Below are 16558 nucleotides of genomic sequence, written 5' to 3'. Positions count from 1 at the left end.
TTAGCATGTGATTGCTCCGTCAAATGACGGAGCGATCACTTGTAACAAACCGGCGTCATGTCATGACGCCGGTTCCTCTCTCCCCTCTGTGTACTGATCTGTACAGTGGAGGGGAGAGATCGGATGTCAGCAATGCCCTGCTGCAATACTCTGCAGTGCCCTGACAATACCCGCCAATATACCCTGCCACATGATCCGTTGCACCCCTAATTATATATATATATATATATATATATATATATATATATATATATATATATATATATATATATATATATATATATATATATATATATTGGCCCAATCATCTCACCAGGAAGGGCTGCCAGGAGCTTACCACATCATTTTCCATAATTTCTTGCTTTGTAATAAACACTTTTTGGAGTCAAGTTTAGATTGACTTTGGAAATGTAAAACTTTGGATTTTTGTGAAAGTTTCCCAGCATCCCAACTGATTTTTTTTTTTTTTTTGAGAAGTTATTTTATGTCTTAAAATTATTTGCCGTTTTAACTTTTATTTTGTCTTTTTTTTTTTTTTTTTTTTTTTTTTTTTACACACATGGTTCTTGATTAAAGTAAAACCTTACTCAAAATTTTGGGGGGGATTTTGGATGGTGTAGTAGGCATTGTAGGGTATGGTTAGAACTTCTGCCAGGTTCTTATGCCGCGTACACACGGTCGGACTTTTCGTCTACAAAAGTCCAACGGACGCTGACGGACTAAAGCTGGCTGGTAATCCGATCGTGTGTGGGCTTCTCCGGACTTTCAACTGACTTTTTTAGCCTCAAATCCGACGGACTTTAGATTTGAAACATGCTTCAAATCTTTACGTCGTAAGTACGACGGACCCCGAAATCCGCTCGTCTGTGTGCTAGTCCGACGGACAAAAACCCATGCTAGGGCAGCTATTGGCTACTGGCTATGAACTTCCTTATTTTAGTCCGGTGTACGTCATCACGTACGAATCCGTCGGACTTTTGTGTGGTCGTGTGTAGGCAAGTCCGTTCGTAAGAAAGTCTGCCGCAAGTCCGCCGAAGGTACGTCGGAAGTCTGTCGGACAGGCTGTCGGACTTTTGTAGACGAAAAGTCCGACCGTGTGTACGCGGCATTAGAATTGTGTCCTCTTTTGGGAGAATTATCCTTACTGTATGTGATGGTGACCATATAAGGGATTATCAAGTCAAGTCAAGCTTTGTCATTCCACTACACGTAAGAACATACAATAGAACGAAATGTCGTATCTCACAGGGCCACGGTGCTACATACAAATTAAATATAAATTATAACTAGATATACAAAGAATAAAAACACAGTGAGGAATACACATCTGGGAACTACGCAACTTTACATATACTATATGTTTCCAAAAGTCTTCGTAGCAGCAAGTGTTTTTAAAAGTGTCTAGTGCATATTCAAGAGTAAAAAAGGAGGGGACGTGAGACATTCCTGATCACAATATATAGGAATAGAAGAGGTTTCAGGCCCCTTTCACACGGACGGATAAAATTGTGCTTTTAGCTGCGTTTTCTACCGCAGTTAAATGCACACAATGCTTTCCTATGGCCCCATTCACACACTGCGTTTAGCTGCGTTTTCATTACATGCAGTTTGGTGCGGATAGAAAAAATAAAATTGACTGTCTAGGAGAGATTTAGCGCAGCTATCCGCACATAACCACAGGTAATCGCAGTGCACTGTGTCAGCTGCGGATAGCAGCGCCGAGCTGGCTCGCTCATCGGGAAAGGAAAAATGTTTTATCCTTTCCCAATGAGTGACAAGCACCGGGATCCGACTTGGATCACCGCCAATGGCAGGCACTGTTTGGTATGAATCTTGAGGGGGAACTCCACGCCAAATTTTAAATAAAAAACCAGCATAGGTTCCCCTCCAAGAGCATACCAGGCCCTTTGGTCTGGTATGGATTTTAAGGGGAACCCCTAAGCCGACAAACTGCGTGGGGGTCCCCCCCAAACCCATACCAGACCCTTATCCGAGCACGCAGCCCGGTCGGTCAGGAAAGGGGGTGGGGACGAGCGAGCGGACAGGGGCCTCTTCCCGACAACCCTGGCCGTTGGTTGTTGGGGTCTGCAGGCGGGGGGAATTATCAGAATCCGGGAGCCCCCAGATCCCGGCCCCCCACCCTATGTGAATGAGTATGGGGTACATCGTACCCCTACTCATTCACCTAGGAAAAAAAGTGTCAATTAGAAAAAAAAAAAAAAACCCACAGTAGACAGGTTTTTAAAGTAATTAGGCAGCTCCGGGGATCTTCTTCCAAATTCGGGGGTCTCTCAGGCCTCTTCTCCCTCTCTCCGGTGTCGTCTCCACGCTCTCTGGTTCTTCTCCGGTGCCTTCTTTCTTCTGCCGGGCTTCTCCGCTATCTCCTGCTCTTTTGCTAGCGGAGGAGCCCGGTCTTCTGAGACGTCTTCTTCCCTCTTCTCTTCCTGAGATGTTGACACGACGCTCCCTCTCGCTGTAATGCCGTGAACAAGGTCCGCAACCAATTATATAGGCATGGGGCTTGGCCACCGGGAGATGTCACCTGGTGACCACGCCCCTTATGTCGTCAAAGTCGCGGGGCAAGATGGGACTGTGACGACATAAGGGGCGTGGTCACCGGGTGACTTCTCCTGGTGGCCACGCCCCATGCCTATATAATTGGTTGCGGACCTCGCTCACGGCATTACAGTGAGAGGGAGCGTCATGTCAACATCCCAGGAAGAGAAGAGGGAAGAAGACGTCTCAGAAGACCGGGCTCCTCCGCTAGAAAAAGAAGAGCAGAAGATAGCGGAGGAGCCCGGCAGAAGGAAGAAGGCACCGGAGAAGAACCAGAGAGCGTGGAGACAACACCGGAGAGAGGGAGATGAGGCCTGAGAGACCCCAGAAGTTGGAAGACCCCCGAAGCTGCCAAAAAAAAAAAAAAAAAATCAATCAATCACTTTAAAAACCTGTCTGTGTTTTTTTTTTTTTTGACACTTTTTTTCCTAAGGAAATGGGTAGGGGTACGATGTACCCCATACTCATTCACATAGGGTGGGGGGCTGGGATCTGGAGGCCCCCTTATTAAAGGGGGCTCCCAGATTCCGATAAGCCCCCCGCCCGCAGACCCCGACAACCAGGGTTGTCGGGAAGAGACCCTTGTTCTCATCAACATGGGGACGAGGTGCTTTGGGGTGGGGGGCCCCGCAGGGCGCCCCCCTTGCCCTAAAGCACCAACCCCCCCATGTTGTGGGCATGCAGCCTGGTACGGTTCAGAAGGGGGGGGGGGGGGGACTCTTGCTCGTCCCCACCCCCTTTCCTGACCGACCGGGCTGCATGCTCGGATAAGGGTCTGGTATGGATTTTGGGGGGGGCCCACGTCATTTTTCGGCTTAGGGGTTCCCCCTTAAAATCCATACCAGACCGAAGGGCCTGGTATGCTCTTGGAGGGGAACCCATGCCAGTTTTTTATTTAAAATTTGATGTGGAGTTCCCCCTCAAGATTCATACCAAACAGTGCCTGGCATTGGTGAGGATCCAAGTCGGATCCCCATTCAGTACGAGTCAGTACCCTGTCGGGTTGCTATGGAAATGGCAAACCGCAGCTAAACGCAACTGCAGCTAATCGCACTGTACAAATGCAGCTGATCGCAGTGCCTGGAATCTTGAATTTCACAGAAAGAAAAAAAAACATGCTTTTAACTGCGGCAGAATAGCCTTCCTTGTGAAAGGCGCCTCAAAGAGGATTGGAGTTGAAGGCTCTCACAGCCTTGGGGAAAAAAAAAATTGTTGAACAGTCTGACAGTCCTGGTTTTGATACTCCAGTACCTTCTACCTGATGGCAAGAGCTGAAAGAGACTGTTGGAGGGATGAGTAGGATCCCTCACGATTCTGGTAGCTTTTCTGGAGCATCGTGTATGGAAAATGTCCAGGATGGAGGGGAGCGGGACAACAATAATCTTTTCAGCAGTCTTCACTAGCCGCTGCAGGGTCCATACCAGACAATGATGCAGCTAGTCAGCACTCTTTCAATGGTTCCCCTATAAAATGTAGTAAGGATGGGTGGGGGGGGGGGGGAGGCTGGCTTTTTTAAGGTGGCAGAGAAAATATAGGCGCTGTTGTGCCTTCTTGGTTAGTGACGTGAAGTTGGTTGTCCAGGTAAGATCCTCTGAGATGTGCACTCCCAGGAATTTAATACTGCTTACCCTCTCCAGTCAAGCTGTCGATGGTCAGTGGGAAGTGATCAATAGAATTTCTCCTGAAATCCATCACAACCTCCTTTGTTTTGCTTACATTAAGGAACAGGTTGTTTGTACTACACCATTTAACCAGTTGTTCCACTTCCTCTCTGTGGAGTGTTTCATCATTGTTGCTGATGAGACCTACCACAGTTGTGTCATCCGCAAACTTGATGATATGGTTGGAGCTGAACTTGGCAGCACAGTCGTGGGTCAACAGTGTGAAGAGCAGCGGGCTGAGCACACATCCCTGTGGGGCACCCGTGCTCAGTGTGGTAGTGCTCGACGTGCTGCAGCCAACACTAACTGACTGAGGTCCTCCGGTTAAAAAGTTCAGGATTCAATTACAGAGGGGGAAGGATGAGGCCCAGTGAGTTCAATTTAGTGGTAAGTTGCTGATTATTGTATTAAATGTTGAGCTAAAGTCAATGAACAGCATTCTAACATAAGAGTTTTTCTGTTCTAAGTGGGTAAGGGCCAAGTGAAGAGTAGAAGATACTGCATCGCCTGTGGAACGGTTTGGATCGTATGCAAACTCCAGCGTGTCCAGCGTGTTTGAAAGACTGGACTTAATGTGATGCATGACTAATCTCTCAAAGCACTTCATCATTATTGGACTTAGTGCTATAGGACGATAGTCAAACAGGACACAGGTGTCTTCTTTGGCACTGGAATTATGATGGTGGATTTAAGACACGTAGAGACAACCGCCTGGCTCAGCGAAATGTTAAAGATATCTGTAAGGACATCTGTCAGCTGTACAGCACAGTCTCTCAGCACACGTCCAGGTATGTCATCAGGGCCAGTTGATCCTGAACAGGGTCTTCCTTACGTCGGCTGGAGAAAAGCAGAGCATCCGGTCATTTCGGGATATGAGTAGTTTTTGTGAAGGTGTTTGGTTCTGCATCTCAAACTATGCATAAAAGTGGTTGAGTGCATCTGGGAAAGAAGTATCATTATCATTGGTCTGTGGCAGGGGCTTGTAGTTAGTGATGGTCTGGATGGCTTGCCACAGGGCCCGCGTGTCTTTGTCGCTAAAGTGTTTATTAATTTTTTTTAGCATATTGTTGTTTTGCCTTCTTGATGCTATGAGACAGATTGGCTCTTGCTGTTTTGAGAGCTGTTGCAGTGGCAGTATCATAGCCAATGAGGTTCAACTGAGGCGTGATTATTGCTAATTGCTTCTCGGCCTTTTGGCGAAGATCAAGTGTAGTATCTGTTCTTATCAGTTTCCAGGAGGTGACGCTTGCTTCCGTCCCTGATCTATGGCGAAATAGAGACGGGATTGCGGTTGCTATGCAAAGCCTGCTGGAGTGAAGGTGACCTGGAGCGGTTCGTAGCTGAAAGGGAAGCCTTCTGATGGGGATGGAGAACCACGGGGTCTGAACCGGAGGGTCGGGACCCTGGCCTTCTGGCCTGGATTGGGGCAGATCTAGCTCCGGACAGTTATTCGGGAGAGAACGCTTACGTCCCTCTTGAGGAGGGGGGAGTGGTTAGTACTTCCCGAATGTAATTAGGAGGGAGTGATGGGAGCGACGGCAGAGCCTGATTAAGGACTCTTTCCGGCTTCCTGATCTCCATATCCTTTCTGCCTGTGGTGGGGTCTGCTGTGGTCTGGGCAGGGGGGGGTCAGGGCTTTTTCGAAAAGCCAGTGGTGAATGTGCCCCTGAAGTGGCAGTTCAGGGGTGCCGTATAGTCACGGTGTGTAAGCACTTGATTTTATGGCACCATGGTCACTTCACCACAACACACGTTTTTCGCACCTGCCTCTTGGGCCGGGCCTTTTGGCCAGGACCAGGGGAAATTTTTATGCCTGGCCGGAGGGCCGGCCATTGTATAGCACAATGGCCACTTTCACTCTCCCATCTCACTATCTTCCCCACTCTCTTTTACCCCTGTTTGTCACTTTTTTGTCTTTTTTTGGTTGTCTTTGTATACACGTTTTGTCACTGTGTGGCGAGTAGGGTGTGGGTCCTCAGGCCTACTCTGAAAGTCTTGGGAGGGGGTGGACATAGGCCTTTTGGCTTGGTTCGCCCTCTCCTTTGAGGGGTCTCCCTTCGGGGGAGCCCCACTGTACTTGGGTCGGTCTGTTTCGGCAGACCTTCCAGTTGTGGGGGTCCGCCTGGTTTCGGCCAGATGGACCCTTTGTCTGAGTACCTCAGTCCCTGTCTGGAGCCTAACGCCCCGGGGGATCAGGGTAAGGTCCTTCCCTAGTGGAGGACTCTGTACACCCGTTGCATGTTTTTGTGTTTCACTCTCTATGTGTGGGCACTTTTTTTTGGCACCGGGTGGAAGTTTTTGAGGTGTGTTTTGCACGCCACTGGCTTTTCGATAGAGTGAGGCGTAAAAAAAAAAACGTCCTAGCTGTCAGCAGGAAGAAGAGTTCTCTAGTGGTCAACGGGAGGAACAATGCCCAGATGGTTAGTGGGAGGATCACTGCACCCAGTAGTCAGTGGGAGAAACAATAGTACACTGTGAGCGGTCAGTGGGCGCAACATTGCCCTAGTTTTGGTAGTCAGTGGGAGGAACAATGCCTGGTGTCTATGGGAGGAAGAATGCCCCAGTATTAGCGGCCAGCAGGAAGAAAAATGCCCTGACAGTCAGAGGAAGAAAGCATGCGCCAGTGCCAACAAGAGCAAGAATTCACCAGTGTTATCAGTCAGTGGAAGGAAGAAAGGGGGGGGGGGGGGGACAATAACCCAGTGTTGGTGATCAATGGAAGGAACAATGCCCCAGTGTAAGTGGAAGGATAAATGCCTCAGTGTGAGTGGAAAGAAGAATGCCCCACTGTCAGATTAGTGAGGAAGAAAGGAGGGTGGCGACAATGCTCCAGCAGTCAGTGGAACAACAGGAAGAGTTCCTCAATGTCAGCAGGAGGAAGAATGTCCCAGAAATCAGCAGGACGAATGAACAGTAGGAATAATGCCCTGGCAGTCGGCAGGAGGAACAATGCCCTGGCGGTCAGGAGGGGGAAGAATGTCCCAGCAGTCTGTGGGAGGAAGAATGTTCCTGTTTCAGTGGTCAGCGCAAGGAACGGTGCTCTGGAAGTCAGTGGGAGGTACAATGCTCCGGCAGTCAGGAGGAGATACAATGCCCTGGTGGTCAGTAGGAGAAAATAAAAAATGCCCCTGTGGTCCGTGGCTGGAACAAGAGGAAGAGTCAACAAAATTACAGTGCAGTGAAAATGTATTTGTCCCCGTCCTGATTATTATTTTTGCATATTTGTCACATTTAAATGATTCAGATCAAACAAATTTTAATATAACACAGTGATAACAACCCAAGTAAATACAAATTTCAGTATTTAAAATGATTTCATTTATTAAGGGAAAAAAAAAAAAAAACTGTCCAAACCTGCCTGGCCCTAAGTGAAAAAGTAATTGCCTCCTATTAACTGTTTGTGCCACCCTTGGCGGCAACAACTGCAATCAAGCATTTGCAATAACTGCCAATGAGTCTTTCACATCGCTGTGAAGGAATTTTGGCCCACTCTTATTAGCAGAATTATTTTAATTCAGCCTCATTGGAGAGTTTTCCAGCATGAATGGCCTGTTTAAGGTCATGCCACAGCATCGCAATCAGATTTAGGTCCAGACTCTGACTAGGCCACTCCAAAACCTTAATTTTGGGGTTTTTTTGAGCCGTTGAGAGGTGAACATGCTGGTGGGTTTCAGAGCATTGTCCCACTGCATAACCCAAGTGCGCTTGAGCTTGAGGTCAGGAACTGATGGCCAGACAATCTCCTTCAGGATTTTCTGTTAGAGAGCAGAATTTGTGGTTCCATCAACTATGGCAAGTCATCCAGGTCCTGAAGCTGCAAAGCTTGACTGTTGGAATGATGTTCTTTTTACAAAAAGCTGTGTTAGTTTTACGCCACATGTAACGGGATGCACACCTTCCAAAAAGTCCAACTTTTGTCTCATCAGTCCACAGAACATTTGACCAAAAGTCTGGGGATAATCAAGATTTTTTTTGCAAATGTGAGACGAGCCTTTGTACTTCTTTTTGGTCAGCAGTGGCTTTCGCCTTGGAACTCTTCCATGGAGGCCATTGCGGCCTGAGGTGTTGCTTTTTGAGATCTTTTAGCATGCTTCACTTTGCCAGATAGCTTCTATTTAAGTGATTTCTTGATTCAACAGGTCTGGCAGTAATCAGGCCTGGGTGCGGCAAATGAAATTCAACTTAGCTTTCCAAAAAAATGTGGTTAATCACAGTTCATTCATGATTTAGCAAAGGGTTGGGGGGCAATTACTTTTTCACCTAGGGCCAGGCAGGTTTGGGCAAGTTTTTTTCTCTTACTAAATGGAATCATCATTTAAAATTACATTTTTTCAGCAGCTGGGGGTGGAAAAGGGTGGTTTGTTAGTGCAGGGATTAATCTCAGTTATACTAAAGGTGATGTGCCCCGGTGTTGGCAGTCAGAAAAAAAAAAATGCCCCAGTGACAGTGGTTGGAGGGAGGAAGAATTCCACAGCCTTAGTTTAAAGAAGACTGCCCCAGTGTCAGAAGTCAGCAGGAGGAAAAATTCTCCAGTGTTAGAAGTCAGCAATGAGGAAAAATGCCCTCGTGTTGTCAGTCAGCACAAGGAACTACGTCCCAATAGTCAGTAGGCATGGCAAAGACCAGGCAGTCATCGGAGGGACAATGACCTAGTGGCCAGGGGAGGAACAACATAACCATAACCTCAGTTTCAGGGGTCAACAGTAGGAAGAATGTCCCGTGTCAATGGAACAATTCTCCAGTGTCAGTGGGAAAAACAATGCCCCAGTGTTGGCAGTCAGCTGGAGGAAGACATCTCCAATGGTAAGCGTGAGGAAGAATGCCTCAGTGGCCAAAGGCGAGCAGTAGGAAAAATGACAAAATTAGTTTAAAAAAAAAAAAAAAATCTGTTGGAGCTGATATCTGAACCTCACACAGTGTGTGTAATCTAATGTAACCCAATTAAACTACTAAAAAGGAACACAGTGGGTGAACAAGAGTGTCCGCCCTCTAGGGCAGTGGCTGCCTACAGACTAAGCGGCTTAAACCAGAGTATGGTGTCAAAAATGTAAACTTTATTAATTCACCTAAAGGGATATAGCAAATGTGATCACTAGAATAAAAAAAAAAAAAAAAAAAAAAAAATACATCCATCACCACCTTAAAGAAGACAACGTTGTCTTATGCCGCGTACACACGAGCGGACTTTACGGCAGACTTTGTCTGGCGGACTTTCCTACACACGATCAACCAAAGTCCGACGGGTTTGTACGTGATGACGTATGTCCGGACTAAAACAAGAAAGTTCACAGCCAGTAGCCAATAGCTGCCCTAGCGTCGGTTTTTGTCCGTCGGACTAGCATACAGACGAGCGGACTTTTCGATCGGACTTGAGTCCGTCGGAAAGATTTGAAACAGGTTTCATTTCTAGGTCCGTCGAACTTTTGGGGAAAAAAAGTCCGCTGGATCGAATCGAGTCCGCCGGAACAAAATATGCTGTAAAGTCCGGTCGTGTGTACGCGGCATTACCCACAAAACCCCTCCTCTCTAAAGACATCAATTACTAGTCACACCAAACAGGTGGGTGGGCGAGGACAGATAACCTCCTTACTATCGACATGGCTTAAATATTCCACTGGATTCAATTTTAATGGTGGTGGTATACTGTCTGTCACAGTCCATAGACCAGAGAAAAAACTCTTTGGGAACTCAACCAGTACAGTGCCCCCATATGCCATTTACAATGTGATCCAGTGCAGAAATTACTGCTGAAAGGACATGGATCTGTCAGTATATACAGCAGAGAATCAAACCATACCCAAGACCGACTTAGATGACACTTAAAACGGATTGTCCTGCAGTGTGCAAAATGTACAGTGCCTTGAAAAAGTATTCATACCCCTTGAAATTTCCCACATTTTGTCATGTTACAATTAAAAACAGAAATGTATTTTATTGGGATTTTATATGATAAACCAACACAAAGTGGCACATAAATGTGAAGTGGAAGGAAAATGATAAATGGTTTTCAAACTTTTTTACAAAGTAATGTGAAAAGTGTGGCGTGCATTTGTATTCAGCCCCCCTGAGTCAATACTTTGTAGAACTGCCTTTCACTGCAATTACAGCTGCAAGTCTTTTTGGGGATGTCTCTACCAGCTTTGCACATCTAGAGAGTGACATTTTTGCCCATTCTTCTTTGCAAAATAGCTCTTTGCAAATATTCTTTGATCCAAACAATTCCATTGTAGCTCTGGCTGTATGTTTAGGATCGTTGTCCTGCTGGAAGGTGAACCTCCACCCCAGTCTCAAGTCTTTTGCAGACTCTAACAGGTTTTCTTTCAAGATTGCCCTGTATTTGGCTCCATCCATCTTCCCATCAAGTGTGACCAGATTCCCTGTCCCTGCTAAAGAAAAGCATCCCGACAACATGATGCTGCCACCACTATGTTTCACAGTGGGGATGGTGTGTTCACAGTGATGTGCAGTGTTTGTTTTCCACCACACATAGCGTTTTGCTTTTAGGCCAAAAAGTTCAATTTTGGTCTCATCTGACCAGAGCACCTTCTTTCAGAGGTTTGCTGTGTCCCCCCCACATGGATTCTCGCAAACTGCAAATGGAACTTCTTATGGCTTTCTTTCAACAATGGTTTCTTCTTGCCACTCTTCCATAAAGGCCAGATTTGTGGAGTGCAGGACTAATATTTGTCCTGTGGACAGATTCTCCTACCTGAGCTGTGGATCTCTGCAGCTCCTCCAGAGTTACCATGGGCCTCTTGGCTGCTTCGCTGATTAATGCTCTCCTTGCCTGGCCTGTCAGTTTAGGTGGACAGCCATGTCTTGGTAGGTTTGCAGTTGTGTCATACGCTTTCCATTTTCGGATGATCAATTGAACAGTGCTCCATGAGATGTTCAAAGCTTTGGATATTTAATTTTTTTTTTTAATCCAACCCTGCTTTAAACTTCTCCAAAACATTATCCTGACCTGTCTGGTGTGTTCTTTGGCCTTCATGATGCCGTTTGTTCACCAAAGTTCTCTAACAAACCTCTGAGGACTTCACAGAACAGCTGTATTTATACTGAGAATAATTTACACACAGGTGGACTCTATTTACTAATTAGCTGACTTCTGAAGGCAATTGGTTCCACTAGATTTTATTTAGGGGTATCAGAGTAAAGGGGGCTGAATACAAATGCACGCCACACTTTTCACATATTTATTTGTAAAAAAGTTTGAAAACCATTTATCATTTTCCTTCCACTTCACAATTATATGGCACTTTGTGTTGGTCTAGCACATAAAATCCCAATAAAATACATTTATGTTTTTGGTTGTAACATGACAAAATGTGGACAAAAGTATAAATACTTTTCAAAAGTACTTTTTCAAGGCACTGTAAAGAAGTTGCGTGGCAGACAAGGAGAACGTCCAGCAAGCTAAAAATCAAACAGCACTGTATATGGAGTATGATGTTTAGGGCACCTCTCTCCAAGAGAGTTTCTTACCACCTGCTATATACAGTACATGTTGCCCACATCAGCAATTCAGTGAAATAAATTCACATGGATAACAACATACACATGTTCTGAATGTATGATAGTTCACTCACACTTAGCTGTCAGTCCACTCTATGTGAGGCAGATCAACTGGTAAATCAACTGGTCAGTCTGCCATTCCTCTGCATTGACAAGCCATGGACCTGTTGTGGCAGGACCTAACATGCCTGTGTTAATGTCGGCGTCTCCTATTACCGCCAGCCTGATTTCGGCATGACTACAGATGACATCACTGATGTCATGACGTCAACATGTTTCGCTGGTGGGAGTATCCACTTCAGCTTTGTCTGGTCCTGGTGAAGCTGAAGTAGATACACCCATCAGTGAAATGTGTTGACATCATGACTATGCAGAAGAATGGCGGACTGACCACTTGATTTACATCTGCCTCATACAGAGCGGACTGACAGCTAAGTGTGAGTGAACTATCATTTTTGAGAATTTGAGCTAGTAAAACCGCTTGTAATGCCTCTTCCCATTGGCCCCCAGTAATGTGGCTTAAAGTGTTACTAAACCCATAACAATAAAAGCAGTCTGTATATGCAGCATAGCATGCTTGTGATACTCACTGTGGAACTTAAGGGGTTAATCCTCTGCATTGTGTAAAAAGGCTGTTTTATCCTGTAAGCATAGATCCTCCCCCTCCTGCACTGTCTATCTGGGCAAGGCCAGATAACACAGGAAGGGTAGCTGACCTGCACATGTTCAGTTATTTCTTTTATGTTGGAGAGAACATTTACTTGTTCTCAGAGCTAGCCAGGTCACATGATATATTGACATCACACATGTGGGCGTGTATACAGGCTGTAGTGGAAATCTCCTTCTACCTGAACTCTCAGCACTGGAGAAACTGTGCAGTTTATCATGTAACCATGGTATACAGATCATCCAAAAAGGTTTATAGTGGCAGTGTTTTAATGTAAAAAAGAAGATTTATAAGCTGTGGGCACTGGGGGTGGGGGGGGGGGTATGGGGGCGGCAGATGAATTATTTTCATATTACTGGGTTTAGTAACACTTTATATTGTATATTTGTAACTCAAAAAGTACTTTTAATTGTTTCCAGCCTCCTTCAGCCGCTGCTGTGATCTGAGGGTGGCTACGTTCATTCTCCATGATCCCACTGTAAGTAGAAGCTTAGCCATTCTCTCTTGCTTGCTCCTGAGATGGCCTAGGGATGCATAGTTTGCATAGAGCACTGCTTGTTCCATACAGAACAGAAGTGAGGGGGGAAAAAAGGGTTTGGGAGCTCAAGGAGGCTATTAGGAGGCAGAAAAACACAGTAATCAACAAAAAAAAAAAAAAAAAGACAGGGCATTAAGGCTGCATTCACACTTGAGTGTTGCATTCTCATGAGGGTTTTTATACAGCGTTTTTGAGGTTTGGCATTGTTTTATTAGCCAATAGATAAAACGATCATCTGTTGCCAGTTTCTTTTAGCTGTTTTAGCTTTTCCATCAGCTTTTATTTCTTTTTTTTTTCCTTGTGATTATTCATTTTTTATTTTTTTTAGGGTAAGGTTAAGTTAGGGTTAGGATTAGTGGTAGGGGTTAATATTTTGATTATTGATTTTTTTTTGTTAGGGTGTTAATACTACTACTACCACTAATAATAATAATAATAATAATAATAATAATAATAAAATACACAAATAAAAGTAATTATAAATACTATATAATAATTAACTCCAACCTTTAATAAATAAAATAATAAACACCCTAACACTAAATAAATTAATAATAATAAATTATTATTCCTTTTTTGTTGTTCATATTTGGGTGTTATTTTTATTATCATAATAAAATAAACAATAATAATTTAACCACTCGAGGACCAGGCCTATTTTTCAAACTTGTTGTTTACAAGTTAAATTACTTATAAACCCCCAAAAAAATTTATATATTATGTTTTTTCAGACACCCTAGAGAATAAAATGGCGGTTGTTGCAATACTTTATGTCACACCGTATTTGCGCAGCGGTCTTCCAAGGGCAATTTTTGGGGAAAAAATACACTTTTTTGAATTAAAAAAAAAATGAGACAGCAGTAAAGTTAGCCCGAGTAAATTGATACTCAGCATATCATATCATGCTTCAAAATTGCGTCCGCTTGTGGAATGGCGACAAACTTTGACCCTTAAAAATCTCCATGTATATAAACACCCCCTGTAAAAGAAAAAAAAGCATGACAGGACCTCTTTAATGTAAGATTTGGGGTCAAAAAGACCTCAGATCTCACATTTACACTTAAATGCAATAAAAATAAAGGTCTTAAAAAAAAAAAAAAATTCCCCTTTAAGACTATTGGGTGGAAGTGACGTTTGACGTTGCTTCCGTCATGCAATGTTATGAAGCCGAGTGGGGGGGGGCCATCTTTCCCTCACTTGGTTCCATGCTACAGAGAGGAAAGGATCAGATTGTCTCCACCGCTACTGGCACCTCTCCCACCACCAATAAAAGTGATCGTGCTGTGGAGACCACTTTTAATCGAAAGAGGACCACCCGCTGTTGAAGAAAATACAGAGGTTATGGCACCTATCTGCTGCCATATCCCTGGTATTCTATGTCACAATACCATCGTATAACAACGGTGGCTGGTCCGTAAGTGGTTAAAAAGAAAAAAAATTTCAAGTTAGCTTTAATTATTATTACATATTATTCTTTTTTTTTTTTTACTTATTTATGACAATTTTTAGTTATTTATGTATTTAATTTACATTTATTCATACAGTATAACTATTTTTATTTTTTTTATTTTTTTGAGCAAAGAATAAACGCGCGACAGCACATAAATCACACATTTCTGTTCATTTCTATGCACCACAGCAAAATTAAAGTGTGTCACCTGATCCCTCTGTCTACGTCACAGCCACACATAGGCCTCTTCACAGCTTGAAATGCTCCCTCTTTGTGCATACATTACAACATACATACAACATACATTGCACAATGCAGGAAGGGCTCACCTCATATCCCTTTGAACCCGAACACATATGAATTTATACAGGTTCCAACTCGAAAAGCAGGCCCGCCACAAAGACGGAAACTGAAATGTGGGTGAAAATTGAGCACCGCCTTCTATAGAAATACAACGCATTGAAAAAAAAAAATGCTTTCAGCCCCAGGGCTTCATATACATATCCTCCACGTACAGCATATGCAAATATGGTTGTTTCCAATAGGGAAATTCCAAGAGGATGTGTATACAGGAAACTGAGAACGCTTACCAGATAGACGGTCAGTAATAATAAACCCATCTTGCTTCTCTGTTGCAGTTTGTCTGTAGCTTGAAGACTTCATGGCGACGACGATAACAGGAGAGAAAACTGTAATCCTGTGCAGTCCATGAACATTATTCATTCATATAAAACCACAAAAACAAACAAAAAAAAAGAATACTCCGGAACAGGGAAACTGCAGTTAACTCATCATGTGCCCCTTCTAAAGGGCGTTGGAGCAAAAGTCCACAGAATGTGTACATAATCTTCTTCTTCTTCTCCTCCTCCTCCTTCTCTGATTGGCTAACATAAAGTAGGGCGATGTCTTACTTTTTTGTTTCACTTTGAAAAAGGGACGTTTGACCTGTGTTTATAACTTTAAATATCTTTGCAACAATTTAATATATGCAGGTAAATTATACCTTGTTTTGTTCAGGAGAAATTGAGCTTTAATTTGGTGGTTAATTTACAGATTATTTTTTTTTATCCAAAGAAAAAAAGGTCCCAAAACAGTAAAAAAAAAAAAAAAATGTAATTAACCACTTCAGCTCCGGAAGGTTTTACCCACTTCCCTGACCAGGCCATTTTTTGCAATACGGCACTGCGTGGCTTTAACTGACAATTGCGCGGTCGTGCGACGCTGTACCCCAATTAAATTGATGTCCTTTTTCCCCACAAATAGAGCTTTCTGTTGGTGGTATTTGATCGCCTCTGCCCTTTTTTTATTTTTTGTGCTATAAACAAAAAAAGACCGACAATTTTAAATAAAACAATATTTTTTACCTTCTGCTATAAAACATTCCCAATTTTATTCTGCTACATATTTTTTTGTAAATAAAAATCCCAATAAGTGTACATTGATTGGTTTGCGCAAAAGTTATAGCGTCTACAAAATAGGGGTAAACTTTATTGTGATAAAAACAAAATAGGGGATAGATTTAGGGACTTTTTTTTTATTGTTTTTGCTGGTAATGGCGGCGATCTGCTATTTTTAGCGGGACTGCGACATCGCGGCAAACAAATCTGACACTGAGTGACACTTTTTGGGGACCAGTGACACCAATACAGTGATCAGTGCTATAAAAATGCACTTATCACTATATAAATGACACTGGCAGGGAAGGGGTTAAGACCAGGGGCGATTAAAGGGTTAAATGTTCCCTAGGGAAGTGCTTATTAACTGTGTGGGGCAGTGTTACACCGAAGGAAAAGACTGATCTGTGATTCAGTTTAGCTGAATCACAAGATCTCTCTTTCCCTTCATGACAGATCCGCCGTTTGCCTTGTTTACACAGCCAGACAGCAGATTCGTCTCCCCTGTGAACGATTGGCACGTCGCGGCGGCCTTTTGCTGCCACCGGACCCACTGATTGTCTTGGCCCAAAACCACGTGCACAAGGTCACGTACCTATACATGACTTTGCGCAGCCGGGCCGCCCTGCCGCAGTATATATGTGGTGGGCGGTCCTGGTTGAAAAAAAAAATGCGGTGGGCGATCCTGGTTAAAAAAAAAAAAAACTAGCTGTACGAGGTTTTTTACAGTCTGGAATGGACTGTAAAAAAATGTTTGCTTACCTATATCCCTTTCAT

At 43.9% G+C, this 16558-nt stretch overlaps 1 protein-coding gene and 1 pseudogene across 2 annotated transcripts in view; one reads left to right on the top strand and one right to left on the bottom strand.

The window, feature by feature from the left end:
• Window positions 1–15273, bottom strand: part of TNFRSF14 (TNF receptor superfamily member 14) — a 199109-nt gene extending 183836 nt beyond the window's left edge. The window contains exon 1 of one of the 2 annotated variants that reach the window (XM_073603009.1): window positions 14978–15273. In XM_073603009.1, coding sequence (XP_073459110.1) covers window positions 14978–15007 — 30 coding nt within the window. In that variant the 5' untranslated portion in view covers window positions 15008–15273. The remainder of the gene's footprint in view (window positions 1–14977) is intronic. The other variant, XM_073603010.1, reaches the window with a different exon arrangement.
• Window positions 5336–5399, top strand: LOC141111544 (U4 spliceosomal RNA; annotated as a pseudogene).
• Window positions 15274–16558: the final 1285 nt, after the last annotated feature.

Source organism: Aquarana catesbeiana, linkage group LG10, assembly GCF_042186555.1.
Source record: "Aquarana catesbeiana isolate 2022-GZ linkage group LG10, ASM4218655v1, whole genome shotgun sequence".
Classification (NCBI taxonomy): Eukaryota; Metazoa; Chordata; class Amphibia; order Anura; family Ranidae; genus Aquarana; species Aquarana catesbeiana.
Note: the sequence above shows the minus strand (reverse complement) of the source record. Positions and strands in the feature narration are given on the sequence as shown.